At 45.1% G+C, this 15,471-nt stretch overlaps 1 protein-coding gene across 1 annotated transcript in view; it reads right to left on the bottom strand.

Annotated features, from left to right (window-relative positions):
- The window catches only part of LOC135827329 (uncharacterized), a 350,751-nt gene extending 338,129 nt beyond the window's left edge, over positions 1–12,622 (bottom strand). The window contains exons 1-2 of the mRNA XM_065339849.1: positions 12,221–12,622; positions 9,727–10,384 (exon numbers count right to left, since the gene is read on the bottom strand). Of these exons, the coding sequence (XP_065195921.1) occupies positions 9,727–10,342 (616 nt within the window). The 5' untranslated portion in view covers positions 10,343–10,384; positions 12,221–12,622. The remainder of the gene's footprint in view (positions 1–9,726; positions 10,385–12,220) is intronic.
- Positions 12,623–15,471: the final 2,849 nt, after the last annotated feature.

Raw genomic sequence — 15,471 nt, 5'->3', positions numbered from 1 at the left:
GCCGTCAGATACGGGATAGCGCCAGGCGTGACACAAACAAACAAACACACAAACACACAAATACCAAATTAAAGCTGTGTGGACCCTGGCTAGCGCCAGACGTTACTGAAGTAACGTCTTCTGCATAGCTACGGGAATAAATACAAGTACATGTACATAGTCGGCAAGAACTACAGTGCTGTCAATCACATAAATTGAACCCACTTCTTTGACACAGTGTCCCGTTGTGCGGGCACCGCAGCACGCTGTAGCAGACAGAAGAGGTCGACTGCAAATTACTAAACGGAGATATATTTCAGGAATGTATATAACGGACGATGAGGAGACAGGTGGCAGAGAAAGTGATGGAGCTGATGAGGGTGAAGTTCGTAAGAAGTCAGCTGTGTACTAGCATGTGTTATCTCGTCCCGATTATTTGAGTGTGTGTGGCGATTCCAATTTCTCTGTACTGTGTCATGCCCGTTATCTCCAGCAGTTGAAGGACCTTGAAGCTGTTTGTATTCGTATGTACAAGCCTGATCTGTGTAAGCAAATTTTCATGTTGCGTGGTGATGTCTGCTGCATTCATACTTTTCATACATGTAGCTAATTTTAAACACACGGCGAGGAGACAATAATTTGATAACCGCAATCAATTAAACTAGCTGATCCGACATTTGTGTACTTTATTCATGCAATGTAAAAACGGTGGAGACGATGTGCAATAAAACGATGAAAATATGAAGAAATGGTGTAGGTAAAAAATATGGATTCAAACAAGTTTTCGTACAACACTTATCAGGAATCGTCGTTGTACTAAAGGACACTGAAACACAAATTGAACTATTATAGAAAATCTAAGTTAGAGAAATAACACTAAGAGCAACAGCAGTGAAATTTACAAGTGTGAATTTTAACAATCAAAGCGAGAAATGAACAAAGGAGTGCGGCCAGGCTTGGCCGTTAATGTTCTAGGTGTAATGTGCTGCTGTTATGTGTTATCACGTTGTCTTTCCTTCCTTTCTCCTTTGTTCATTTCTCGCTTTGATTGTTAAAATTCACACTTGTAAATTTCACTGCTGTTGCTCTTAGTGTTATTTCTCTAACTTAGATTTTCTAGAAGAGTTCAATTTTTGAAAAGGCGACGAGGAGACAATAACTTTATTAATGCAATTAATAGTATAAGTGAAGCGGACATTACAAAATGATGAATGAGAATACATGTATCTAAAATGATTGTTCCTAATCGATTTTCTTGAGACTATCATCAGGGAAAATCGTCTCACAATAGAGGCTATATGGAGAAACAAACTACTTATAGGTTATAAGATAGTGGGGAGTATACAAGGTGAGGTGTGAAGAAAAAAACTAAAGTGGGAAAGAAGACGAAAGAAATTAGAAGAAAAGATGTGAGAGTGTTCCGAAGGTGTGAGCTACTACAAAAGGTGAGTGAAATGAAGGCGTGAAAGCAGGAGAATGTGATAGAGTGAGGAAGTGTGAGGTGAAGGTGTATGCGAATGAATACGTGTGTGAATGCTAGGTGAAGAGTCTCAATTTTGTGACATTTTCTTTCTGAATGCATAGATTAGGATTGTGTTTACGGATGACAACAGCTTCTAATACCTTAAGAGATGGCTGTTGCGCGCATGGCTGTTTCAACTTCAGTATATCGAAAACCAACGTTCACCGGGCAATACATCGTCTACGACTCCTATTGCTCGACTTTATACAAAACTAATCTCGTACGAAATTTAATCATGCGCGCTAGGCGGATTTGCTCGCCTGATAAGCTTCAGCAAGAGCTTTGTTTCCTGAAGAAGGTATTCGTTCAGAATGGATATCCTGTTCAGCTCCTCAGTAAGCTGTTTAGCGAACCTGATATTCAGGTTGCCGAGCCTGAGTTTGGACCTGACCCATGTCGTGTGTTTTTACGACTTCCATGGAAAGGTCAAATTTCGCTGGATGTGGCCCGCGCCGTGAGGACTGTGGTCAGACAAACCTATTTTGCCACAGCATTGGCAACAGTCTTTACTACGGCCCGTGCGTTCACGGTGAAGAAGGATGTTCTTCCTACCCAACTAATTAGCCATGTAATCTATCATTTTGAATGTCGGCATTGTGATAGCCGATATGTAGGAAGAACCCTTCAGCACCTGAACGCACGCGTCAAACAACATGTACCATTGTACCTATTGTCAGATGCAGCCAAAGCCCAGCGACCTGGACGAGGCCGTCCCCGTAAACAGGTGCCAGTTGCACAACAGAACCACACTATTACAGTACCGGTTGAACCCACTGCAAGTGCACAGTTACGTGAGACTGTAGGAAATGGACAAGCACAGGTACGGAGACCAGTAACAAGGAGCATGACTCGTGCGCTGGTAATGGCATCTACAACCGGACATGGACTGGCAGCGAGCAGTAGGAAGAGGAAGAGGATGAGGAAGGTGTGAGCAGTGATGAAGAGAGTGAGTTGGACAACCAAGATGAAGATGACCGGACTGAAGGTGAGAGCACAACGAAAGGGTCAGCAATTAAAAAACACCTCTTGCTAGTAGCCAATGCCGCTCAGTGTATGACGATTCATGCTTCACTGTTTTGTACCGTGCTCGTAGGTTTCGTGAACTTAAGGTATTAGAAGCTGTTTTCATCCGTAAACACAAACCTAATCTATGCATTCAGAAAGAAAATGTCACAAAATTGAGACTCTTCACCTAGCATTCACACACGTATTCATTCGCATACACCTTCACCTCACACTTCCTCACTCTATCACATTCTCCTGCTTCCACGCCTTCATTTCACTCACCTTTTGTAGTAGCTCACACCTTCGGAACACTCTCACATCTTTTCTTCTAGTTTCTTTCGTCTTCTTTCCCACTTTAGTTTTTTTTCTTCACACCTCACCTTGTATACTCCCCACTATCTTATAACCTATAAGTAGTTTGTTTCTCCGTATAGCCTCTATTGTGAGACGATTTTCCCTGATGATAGTCTCAAGAAAATCGATTAGGAACAACCCATGGCCAGCAATCGAGGACATCTGAGAGTTGTAAATGTTGTACTCCTCCGAGGTGTGATTTTTGGCGTGCTGGGCCAAGCACAAGGAAGTCATCTGCAAAAAAACTGCAGAAAATGGTTGTTGTTTGCTCCTTTGGTGTAATCTTTGTTTCTAGTCGAAGTCTGGTTCCTGGTTTGAAAGTGGAGAGTCGACTTTTGTGCCTTGAAAAAGGAGTAGAGAGCGATAAAGGTACGTCTGTGGCTTATTTTTGAGTGCTCCTCGTACATTTTTGATCGTGATAGAAATTTTCAGACCAAATTCAGACCAAAGTCAGCGAGTCAGCGATGGCCGTACAGTTTTCTTGTGGATTTTTTAGTTGTTTCATCTCGTATCTATGTCAGTATCGGGATGGTGAAGTGGAGAGGGTGATTTTCTTCCTCTAGGCTTTGTTCGGCCGACTTTGCTTCGTCCTCGTTGAAAAGTGATCCTGAAAGAAAGGTCGATTCGCAAAATTATGTTGATTTTCAATGTACGTGATGATATGCGTTTGCTGGCTATGATTTTAGATACATGTATTCTCATTCATCATTTTGTAATGTCCGCTTCACTTATACTATTAATCGCATTAATAAAGTTCAATTTTTGTTTCAGTGTCCTTTAGTACAATGACGATTCCTGATGAGTGTTGTACGAAAACTTGTTTGAATCCATATTTTTCCCTACACCATTTCTTCATATTTTCATCGTTTTATTGCACATCGTCCCCACCGTTTTTACATTCCATGAATAAAGTACACAAATGTCGGTTAAGCTAGTTTTATTGATTGCGGTTAGCTAATTTTAATTAAACTTTTATTTCTACGTGGATAGTTCAGACAGCTTTGTCTTGCACTAAGATGGCGAAGCGTGTGACCACACAGCCCGCCAATGAACATGACAGCCAGACTACTCCAGACATGAACACAGGAAACCAGTACACGTGCACATGAGTGCACAGTCTATTTATTGCAACACCGCAAAGCACAGTTAAAGGGGAAGTTAAGGCAAAAATTAAAATCTCACCAGTTGTAGTCTTCGGGGTGCTGAGTCGAATGGTCTTGGTCCGAGAAAGCTGAGACGCTCCCTTCCTACTTGAATCCCAATCGAACTCGCGCACTTCCACCGAAACTGGGTGACTGCGCCCTACTAGATGGGGATTTGTATGCAAAATGTCACTAAAAGCGCCGTTTCGTTCTTATAAAAGCACGGATGACCGCGATTGGCCCATATGTTGTAGTCTTTTGGACGCTGAGTCGACTGGTTTTGGTCCGAAAAGGCTGCGATGCAGCGTTCCTCCTTTATTCCCAATCGAACATGGTTGAACAAGTGGTCACGTGCTCCTGGGTGCCCAAATCACCTGGCCACCACGCCAGCAGGCAACAACTTTCACACCAAGATTCAACTCGAGTTCAACTCGAGTGACAGGACTGCACCCAAAAAAGGTCAAACAGGCTAGTAAGTTGTACCCTGCAGGCACGGTGACCAGCTGACTGGTGTACGCAGGAGCACGTGACCGCTTGTTCAACCATGTTCGATTGGGAATAAAGGAGGAACGCTGCATCGCAGCCTTTTCGGACCAAAACCAGTCGACTCAGCGTCCAAAAGACTACAACATATGGGCCAATAGCGGTCATCCGTGCTTTTATAAGAACGAAACGGCGCTTTTAGTGACATTTTGCATACAAATCCCCATCTAGTAGGGCGCAGTCACCCAGTTTCGGTGGAAGTGCGCGAGTTCGATTGGGATTCAAGTAGGAAGGGAGCGTCTCAGCTTTCTCGGACCAAGACCATTCGACTCAGCACCCCGAAGACTACAACTGGTGAAATTTTAATTTTTGCCTTAACTTCCCCTTTAAGAGTGTCCAGCCATTTATAGTCCAGCAGTCAGGCCCTGAAAATACCTCTAGAAATTGACTTTCGTTCCGACTTCTTCCACACAATTTTTTGACGATGCAAAGTTGAAGAGAAGGATTCCCGGTCATCGACTGCACTGTTCGTTGCCTTCACAAGTGAATGCATTGACTAGTAAAACAGACTTTTTTCGTCCAACTCGGCCATTGCTTCTTTCACCTCAAGCGCACTGTGTGTGTGTGTTTTTTTGGTGGGGGGGGGGGTAGTAGTTTTATGACTCTCGGCGGCACCGCATGGTGGGATTTCACCATTATGGTATATCGGTGTCAAAGGGCCTAGCCCTAGCCAGCCAGGTACAACTACTAGTAGCAGTACTAGCAAGAGTACATAACCCCAAGAGGGTTATGGACTCTTGCTAGTAGGTGGCCTAGGCCATGCATTTTTAGCCATCAAGAGTATTATAACTAGTTAACCTGGGGGTTATATACTCTTGCTACCATGCAGAGCAGACGCGTGCGTAGTTCGCAACATCCGCAGGCAGTCCGTGCGCCAAGGCCCTACACGGCTTCAGTTCAGAGACCGTTTTTCATTTTCTCGTGGGAATCGTAGCCTCCAAGGCGCCGGATGGGCTTGTTTTCTGTTGATTTTCTCTATCTCCAAATGGCGAATACTTCAAAGAAATTTGCTGCTTATAGCCATTCTAGTGTCGTCAGGAGACCTTTCCTCCACTGAAGAGATGGTTCGGAATGATGTTGACACCTATGCCCGTACGCTGGAAAATTATTTTGGAGCTTGCAGTTCGTGAGCAGCCATCTGGGATGAATGTTCCATTTTTGTAATTGCTGAAGCGAGGATTATGGTCACCAATTTCACACCAGATAAGGCGCTTACTCAACGCCGACACTAAAACCGCTTTGTGGGGTGATGGACCAAAGCCTTATCTTTTGGATGCATGAGGAGTTAGAGTGATACCTATGTGCCCCACAAATACACCCGAAAAAACCACGTACAGGCAGTATTGTCATTTTATGAGAAGAGACAATTGAACATGCTCTAATTCGTCATGACTGGTTTCGGTAATTTTCAAACACCACTCTGAGTGAGCATCTACCAATCCTTTATCAATGTTACAGGGGCATTTGAGTTTAGGGGACAGAGGTGGAATATTTCACCAACTGATGTACTAGTTTTTTTCTGAATTTGTGGAGTACTAGGTCGCATCGTGTAGATATGTCAGTATACGTGCATGATTGTGGTGAAATTCTGAGCATCAAATTATTATGGGCATCAAAGCACTGGTGCTTGCCCATTAAATAAATAGGTCTCCTGCTCTCTGACTTTCTTGCATTGCACGACTATCAAATTCGTCGAATGAAATGAAGGAGCAAATTTTTTGCTGACTGCATCAGTTCTGTTTTCCTCTGCTGTTCTTCTTTCAGTGTGGTGACTTCTGATCCATGAGGCAATGGCATGAAGTCAGTAGTTTGCAGTATGTGCAGTATTTAAAGAAGCAGCACAATTCTTGTCTGCCAATAAACAACAGGCTGGCCAGCTATAATTACAGTTTGGAGGTCGGAGACGCTGAAGACGCGATCCCGTTAATTGCGCCAACTGCAATGAAGAAGGCCTCTTTGATTTATTACCATTTCGTGTGGATATCTATGGTGTTGTGGTCCAAGTCGTGCGGACCATAAAAGGTATTAGACATGAAATAGTGAAGGTGCTGCGATTGACACTGACGACAGCAAACCAACAGTGGATATCAACCACACTCCCAGCGTCACTCTGCACACCAGGAGAATCCAATACAGTCAACTTGGCTAATAACGACTGCGGACATAACGACAATTTGCAAATAACGACAGAATTTCCATGCCCAGAGCAAAGTCCCGTCCCACTGTAATACATATAATGAGACTTCGGGTATAACAACACTTCGCGAATAAGGACACCTTTTTGATGCCCCGCCGAGTGTCGTTATAAGCGAAGTTGACTGTACATATAGCTGCCAACCCTGATGGTATAGACCCGATAACTTCCATCTTTCTTGTTTGGTTACTCTACGATTGGTATACAGTCATGTACTAGTGTAATCTCTGTCCATATGCGGAATGCACTGTATTTGTTTCTGGTGGCTGGAGGTAGTTTATCATAGCACTGTTTTTTGTTTTGTTTTTGTGGAAGATGAGCATTATCATGTTAACGTTACCGGTGTCGCGGGTCATTCCACAGTCCCCAAATGTGACGTTCTCGGCAACAGACCGACCCAGTAGGCAACTGATTAATGATAAATTTGCTGCCATTCATGATTGGTATCACGGTGCGCCACAATGGCATATGGTGCAAAACATCTGTCTTCTGGCAAGAACAAGGTGCGGTTGGTTGCCTTCCTCGCTGCTGGATGAGCAAGCGATAAGTTTTCAAGTCGCTTGACGCCTGGAAAGAGTCTCTTTGTGACCATCGAGCACGTCTTGCATCAAGATCGCGTACGGCCAAGACGCCACTGCAATGCAGCGGAGCCCTTGTCTAGACCTCACGTCTTTCTTCAGCTCTTTCAGTCTCTGTTCATGTGTGCTACATATGCTTACTCTTTGGTTTTGGATATCTTGACGGACATTGTACATCATATCAGTGATGTTCATTATGTAGGATTTGACTCCAATCCTTTCTTGTTGTCCTAATTATCAACCTAGGCGGCATGCCATGCATTTTGTGTAATACAAATCAATGATTATGTAGCATAGTACACGTACATGCACATGTATACAGAAGAATGGTTTCTTCCCTCTTTCCTATTTGCACTGCACCTTTCTGTATGTTTGAAAGGCATTTTGTCTGAACCCGGTGGTATAGATAATTTTTTTTAAACATCCTAAATTGTCTCCAATGTAACAACAGTTACTATGCTGTTACTATGCCGTTGCTATGGTTACAGATGTGAAACAATTTCTTCCGTATTTTATGCCCTAGCATCCTAAATCTAAAGGAAATAATGTGATTTATAGGGAGCACTAGGTGTCATGGTCAGGTTTTAGGTATCCATTTGTTGTGTGCTCGAAGTGGGAACGGGCGTGAATATTATGGGGCCTGGCTGCTGGACTGCCGTATTTCCCCGTAAGTAAGTTCTCCCCAATGACTTAGTACCCCCCCCCCCTATAAAAATACACTTTCCACTGCCGAGGTTATCACCCCGAAAGACAGTCCCCCCCGAAAGATAGTAAGTTCGTACCCGTCCTACATGTACAGACACCGTACAGTACATACATCATATCAAGAGTACATGTGTACTCTTGATCATATGCACGGACACTAGAGTTGCGCAGGCTTCCCACTGCATGTCATTTACCCCCGATACAAAAAGTACTCCCCGAAAGATAGTACCACCCGCGAAAGTTAGTACTCATGTGGTTGCTGAGTTCGAAAGTTAGTACGTACTAACTTACGGGGAAATACGGTATTAGAGTCTCTGTCAGTCAACTATGGTAGAAATACAAGTTATCATGTCCAGGGTTTCTCCCTCACTCTCCTGCGATGCCACACTCCTACATACTGCGGATGCATTTGATGTGTTTTCACGTCAGTCACGTGGTCGGAGAAAGCCACGTTTGCCAACGCGCTGTATAACGTTGCATGCATGGCTTGCCAAAGTTGCATAAAAACGTTGTGGCCTCATGGCTCTTGCATTACATTTCTAGAATTACAGTGGAACTCACTTAGACCATACCCGGGTAAGACGTGCAAGCTCATATACAAATGTGTTTGGGAAACGACGTACCATGATAGGATTTACAACTAGTATTATGAAGGACTTTTCAGCAGGTGCAGACAGAGTGTACTAAGGGGCCGTCCAAGGTTACCAATATTATTTTCAAAACGAAATGTTTTCGTTTGTGGGTGGGTGGGTTTGATGGAGTTTCGTTGTGAAAATAATTATTGAATGCTGATGGAGAATGCCCAGTTACTTCTGGGTGTCGAAAATGGGCATCAATATTTTATTGGAATTCGTTTTGCCTGCAGAAAAGGTGGGTGGGTGGGTGGGGGCTGAAAAATACTAAAACTTTTCGTTTTGTAAAAACAATCGGTAACCCCGGACGGCCCCTAAGTACTTATTTGGTGATTTTCAAACACCGTTCCATTTGACAGGTTCACTTGACAGGTATTTTGGCATGTTGACAGTGCTGAGGAGGCTGTTTGCAGTGAAGGAAGCCTGGTTTCGTGTCAGTAGACACATACATTTTGCAGGGTCTAGGAAGAGTCAACTTTGGATAAGAAGTACTTCAGATTCTAGAGACGTTTTGCACAACTGTTTGCTCGAAAATCACGAAAAGCGAAACTTTGTGTGAGTGTTTGCGTGTTCGCAGCGCCGGATTGCGGCACAGGCCAACATGGTTATCTGTGGGTCTCCGGTTATCGACAACATATGCAAAAAGCTCTTGTCTCAGGGTGCAGCCACTCGCAGCAAATAAATTCTCAGTCGGATGAAGCTCTGTAGATCTACCGAAGGCGACTTCTCAAACAAGCACGAGTGCTCTGGTACTTTTCTTGGAGCGACAATCATGGAAAACACAAACTTCGCGCGAACATTCGCACAAATATTCGCAAGCCCAGGCGCGAAAATCCATGCGAGCGTTTGCTCTGCAAAACCTCGGTACTAAGTTCGTTTTTCCACTCCCGAGGCAGTACCTCTTATCCGAGTTCCACTGCATCTCACATGGAGCCGTACGAATGATTATGCCTGTCTTGCTCCAAACGAAAGCCATTACAAGCAGTGGACCATGCAATGACCCTTGAAATGACCCTTGAAATCAAGTCCCACACTTTTTCCCTCCATAAACTAAAGCAATCAATTCACTTACCAGCACCATCAGAGAGAGCTGGCTCTCTCTGATCAGCTGGTTGTGACTGGCGGTCGGAGCTCTCATCCTTGCTGGACCCCAGAGCTGGATCCCTCTGGTCAGCTGGTTGTGACTGGTGGTCGATGCTCTCATCCTTGCTAGACCTGAGAGCTGGCTCTCTCTGGTCAGCTGGTTGTGACTGGCGGTCGGAGCTCTCATCAACGCTGGCCCCTAGAGCTGGATCACTCTGGTCAGCTAGTTGTGACTGGTCGTCGGAGCTCTCATTCTTGCTAGACCCTAGAGCTGGATCCCTCTGGTCAGCTGGTTGTGACTGGTGGTCGATGCTCTCATCCTTGTTAGACCTGAGAGCTGGCTCCCTCTGGTCAGCAGGTTGTGACTGGCGGTCGGAGCTCTCATCAACGCTGGACCCTAGAGCTGGATCACTCTGGTCAGCTGGTTGTGACTGGCGGTCGGAGCTCTCATCAACGCTGGACCCTAGAGCTGGATCACTCTGGTCCGCTGGTTGTGACTGGCGGTCGCAGCTCTCATCAACGCTGGACCCTAGAGCTGGATCACTCTGGTCAGCTGGTTGTGACTGGAGGCCGGAGCTCTCATCCTTGCTGGACCCTAGCCCCATTTGTGACAATACCCTTCACCAGTGGTGTCACCACACGGATACCTGAAACACAGCAACACACAAACACAGCAACACACAAACCAAGCAACACACAAACACAGCAACACACAAACACAGCAACACACAAACACAGCAACACACAAACACAGCAACACGCAAACACAGCAACACACAAACACAGCAACAATGTCATATACTACCATGTACAGACAAAACCACACAGTGTCGACTACCAGTACCTGCAGACACTTTTACACATTAAACGGTGATTTCTGCTGATCGGATCTTACAAACTCTTTTACACGTTATTCTGTCTGATTATTAGAAATCCTACGGACAGTGGGAAAATCCCTGCATTCATCACTACATGTTTTATGTTCATGTTGCAATGGGCCAGCAGAATTTATGTTCTCAGTTTTATAAATGAGAGAGCAGGTATGGATACAGTACTGGCACTAATGACAGTCCAGAGCCCTCGCTATGTTTTGTTTTTAACTAGGGCTGTAACTAGATACTATATACGGTCAGAAAGTGCAACGACTAGGCAGTAAAAAGGGCAGACTACTGAGACATTCGACGACCTGACACCTAGCTTCAACACATCTCCGTAGCGCTAGCCAACAGCCTTCCAACTCTGAAGGTCCAAGGTTAATTTAAGCAGATACCAAAGAGGGGAAGGCAACCACAGCGAAAATGAACACAAGTCACAGTCCCACGGCAACAAAGAATGTCGACTGTTACTGGCTTGTTAAACCCTTTCTGACTGTATAACAGTATCTAGTTACTGTATAACAGTATCTAGTTACTGTATAACAGTATGTAGTTACTGTATAACAGTATCTAGTTACTGTATAACAGTATCTAGTTACTGTATAACAGTATCTAGTTACTGTATAACAGTATCTAGTTACTGTATAACAGTATCTAGTTACTGTATAACAGTATCTAGTTACTGTATAACAATATCTAGTTACTGTATAACAGTATCTAGTTACTGTATAACAGTATCTAGTTACTGTATAACAGTATCTAGTTACTGTATAACAGTATCTAGTTACTGTATAACAATATCTAGTTACTGTATAACAGTATCTAGTTACTGTATAACAGTATCTAGTTACTGTATAACAGTATCTAGTTACTGTATAACAGTATCTAGTTACTGTATAACAGTATCTAGTTACTGTATAACAGTATCTAGTTACTGTATAGCAGTATTTAGTTACTGTATAACAGTATCTAGTTATAATAAGATTTTTTAAGGGGGACGTGTGTCCTAGACCCCCTCTTTCTTTTCGCCTCCTTTCGGTCGTACAACTTCTTTAGAACCTGGTGGCGTCCCTGCAAAGTGATCTTTCAGGGATTAGGACTGCCCTGAAAAGAGAACAAAATGCAAACCCCAACAGAACTGGAACCTGGGACTTTGCTTGTCATGAGCATAGCTCTAACAATCTAAGCTATGGCACTGAGCAGAACCTAGAAAGCGCTGACAACTTTTTCACTAAAATTTCAGCTCAAAAAAACTTTCCAAATAATTTTGTTTTTCTGGTGAAAGGTCACCGTTTCCGATTGGAAGAAGTCCCTTCTTTGGAATTTGACGAAATTATTCATCGACTAATTTTCTCTGCTTGTAAAGCACACGGATTGAGAGTGAGTGGATATTGGAGAAGCCAAAAATTCCTTCGCGTTTGAATTGCCGTTGCTGCGCTTCACTACGAACAATACAATACCATGCGGACAAATGTGAGCACACGACACGGAGTACTGTACATCAGCAGAAGCCTTTTCCAATAAATCGTTACGGGTTAGGGCTGCTGTACTACAAGAACTCAGCGCACACCTTCAGTGAAACTTGGGGACTGAATGGGAGATGCTTACCTGACTTCAGGCCAGGGAGAAGCACCTGCTGCCGATAACGGCCGGGTGGTTCCTGTCCGGCGTCCGCTATTCTGGTAACGTTGACACGGACGATTGGTAGTCCCACAAATCTAAACGCCACCTGCCGATGGGCAGGTAACGAACGAAAGCGCTTCACTTCCGCAACCAGATTGCGAGGGAGCGTCACTCAAACTCCCAGACAAGAACAATATGAAGGGCCGCAAGCAGAACACGCATCCGCCCAGAACACCCACAGACGGCAACGAGCAAGAAAAAAACGATTCCGCATTCAACTGAAGCACGGACGGTGCAGCAGTCCAAGATCCTCTCTACACGTTCGCTGCACGCTCCAGCGGCCAGAGCTCTGTGGCTTCATTCATCTGTCTGATCTGACAGAAGATGTAGATCTAAGCGTAGATTATGTACATGACTGTACAACATGACATCAGATTCTACTGCCTGCTCCACACTACAAAAGTACAGTGCTACTCGTGTACATCCATATGTAGGTCTACATAATCATAGGGCTTGAAAGTGATGACGTCAAAACGGCCAGGGAGTAGTAAGTTTACATCAGATTTCTACTTTTGGATCCACTAAGGTGTGACTTTGCTATTGCCTAAGTATGTGGGTGCATAGCAACCCACTCATGTCGCATGCAGGTGTGACTTTTATTTCGCCACCAGTTGTAACCCCGCCCCCAGTAGCCAAATCGGTCAGTTTCACTGGCTACATCACCATGCTGTGGGGAAGACCGCTTGAAATGTGCTTGGATCCATACAAAAACTGGATCCAAGTGGATCCAGTTTTTGAATTTTTGAAATTGTTGCTATGCTGTGACGTAGCACTTTCAAGCCCTATTGCGGGCCGACCTTTCTGCTCACAAGTGACATGATGCTCCCACACCAACTACGAAATGAAGCCGACTGTCTGTGTCGCCAGAGCAGAGCTCTAGAGGCGGACTAGCTGTTCAAGTGTCATCACATTCAACAGTGCTAGTGAGCGATGTCGCCTGCACTAAAGATTATGACTTGTAGACCCTACAATACTCAACATGCAGGCCTGTTTGCTCACCCACGTACACGTCACGTGGTACACAGCCGGGATAAATCGTAGTAGAAGCAAGGCAGGGCAGAGGAAATGAGATCCTTTTTTTTTACAGTCAGTAGCTACAGCCAAGGCAAAGGCAAAGGCGTAAAAAGGCTGGAGGCATCCACAGCAGCACTCTACACAACACAATCATCATCATGCATGTACTGTCGTGGACATGGAAATCCGGTCGCACGTCTAGCGGCCCCAGGGCGCTGGCCATGCAGCCATGCATGGAATGCATCACTACGCGCTGCTGCTGGTAGCATCGTATCAACATGTGCGCTGCATGCAACGACGACGTTCTGTACGCGCTGAGGGCGCCGGCCCTGGTCAATCGACTGCATGTCCATGTCCGCGACAGTACATTGACATTGTAGTCATTCATCCTGAGCCGCTCGCTTTTTTTTATTTATTTCGGCCAGTCGGCTACATAATTGTCTTGGGGGTTAGACAATGGGAAGTAGCCATGTAGGGGCGTGAGCCCGCCTTTCGCCACCGGAAGAGGACCCACACCTTGCTCTGGTGAGCTGCGTCGCGTTTTGATCATGCTGACTGAGGCTACTCCTTTTCACAGTTCGGCCTCCACTAAGGCCGCGGTCACACATGAAAAGGTTGCACCGCTTTTAAGGCTGCATTCACACCCGGTACAAACATTCGCGTTTACATGACTCTACAAGTCACTTGCAACGCCTGTGCATTCACACAGTCAAATGCAGTGCATGCCAAACACGTAAAAAGTGACCCGCGTGACCCATGGCGAAGAGCGGGAATTTTGATTTCTGCATGAGCTGAGCGCACCAGTACCGTGCGGCACTTGGCTCAATATTTCAAAAATACTATTTCTTGGTCCGCTAGTATGATCTCGGTGGAACGCCTCCACAACTGGTGTATTCCTCTGAGTGTGCTGGAGTTGTGAACCATAGCGGCCGTGTATATCATTTCCTGAACATCTGCGGATAGCTGCTTTGCCCACAGATTCAGCTCATCTGCAATCCTCTTCTCGGCAACAGCTCTTTTAATCATAGTTCCATTTTCTCGCTGGTATTTTCCCCATAGTTCTATCAGCCGTAGCTCCACCTTGGCAGAAAAGACAACTCGAGGAATGCTACCGGACTCTCCAAAAACTAACAAAAACTCTGCGCACTCGACACACCAAACCACTCGTTTCGACTTGCCTGAAAACTAAAAGCCGAAATCCGCTTTCAAAGCCGCGTTCAAAGCCGCTCCGGGATGGCTTTGAACGTTGATGTGATTTTTCACTTTTCGCGTATGTTTCCATGCCCACTTCAAAGAACATGATGTTTGTATGCGGTTTTGTACGATGTGCAGCCCGCGGTCACGCATGAAAAGCTTGCACCGCTTTTGCGGAGGGGAAAAGCGTAACTACCGCAGCCGCTTTGGCGGAACACGTACACACGATGCAGCAGTCAAACATACATGGTAAACTACTGTGCTCCTCAATTATACTATCATTATAGCTCAACGCTCCGCTTTGGCAGAGGGAATGCAAATCTGTCCACGGGGAAAATTGCGGAAAAAAATCGCAAAAAACGCGGGGAAAACGCGGCATAATATGGCATAATTTGCGGTGAATTTGCGGTAAATATGCGGTGAATAATATTGATCTTCGTAAAAAGCCGCCACGATGAGACGTTGCTGACGACCGAACAGTGCACCGTGTGTACGTGTAGTGCAACAAAAAAGTTCAAAAAACGCGGGAAAATCGCGGAAAACGCGGTCTTTTAAAAAATCGCAAAAAACGCGGCCGCGGAATTGCAATTTTCCCCGGGGACAGGCAAATGCAGCACGTCCTATGAAATTTTAGATGTTCTTGTCCGAGTTGAAGCGACCCTTGCTTGTAAGTAGAGCTATCGTGGATCGCTGACAGGCTGCTGAATGTCTCCTGTCAAGTACACTCGTGGATTAGGGGAACATTCACTGCCGCCCAGTAGCAGTACGGGTGTATTTGAATATTAGTTTAGTTTACATCAATATCAAAATATATTATAGTTGTATAGCAGGGTGTCGTTGCCTCCTCCATGATCCAACATCGACCCAGCGACTGCGTGGACGCCGGCAGTTGCAGTGAGGGTGTGGCAGAGTACTCTACTACTCCCTGGTTGCAGTCCTAGTGTTAGATACTCTGGGAAGTATTGCTT

Source organism: Sycon ciliatum, chromosome 11, assembly GCF_964019385.1.
Source record: "Sycon ciliatum chromosome 11, ocSycCili1.1, whole genome shotgun sequence".
Classification (NCBI taxonomy): Eukaryota; Metazoa; Porifera; class Calcarea; order Leucosolenida; family Sycettidae; genus Sycon; species Sycon ciliatum.
This window is presented reverse-complemented; position numbering and strand designations above follow the sequence as displayed.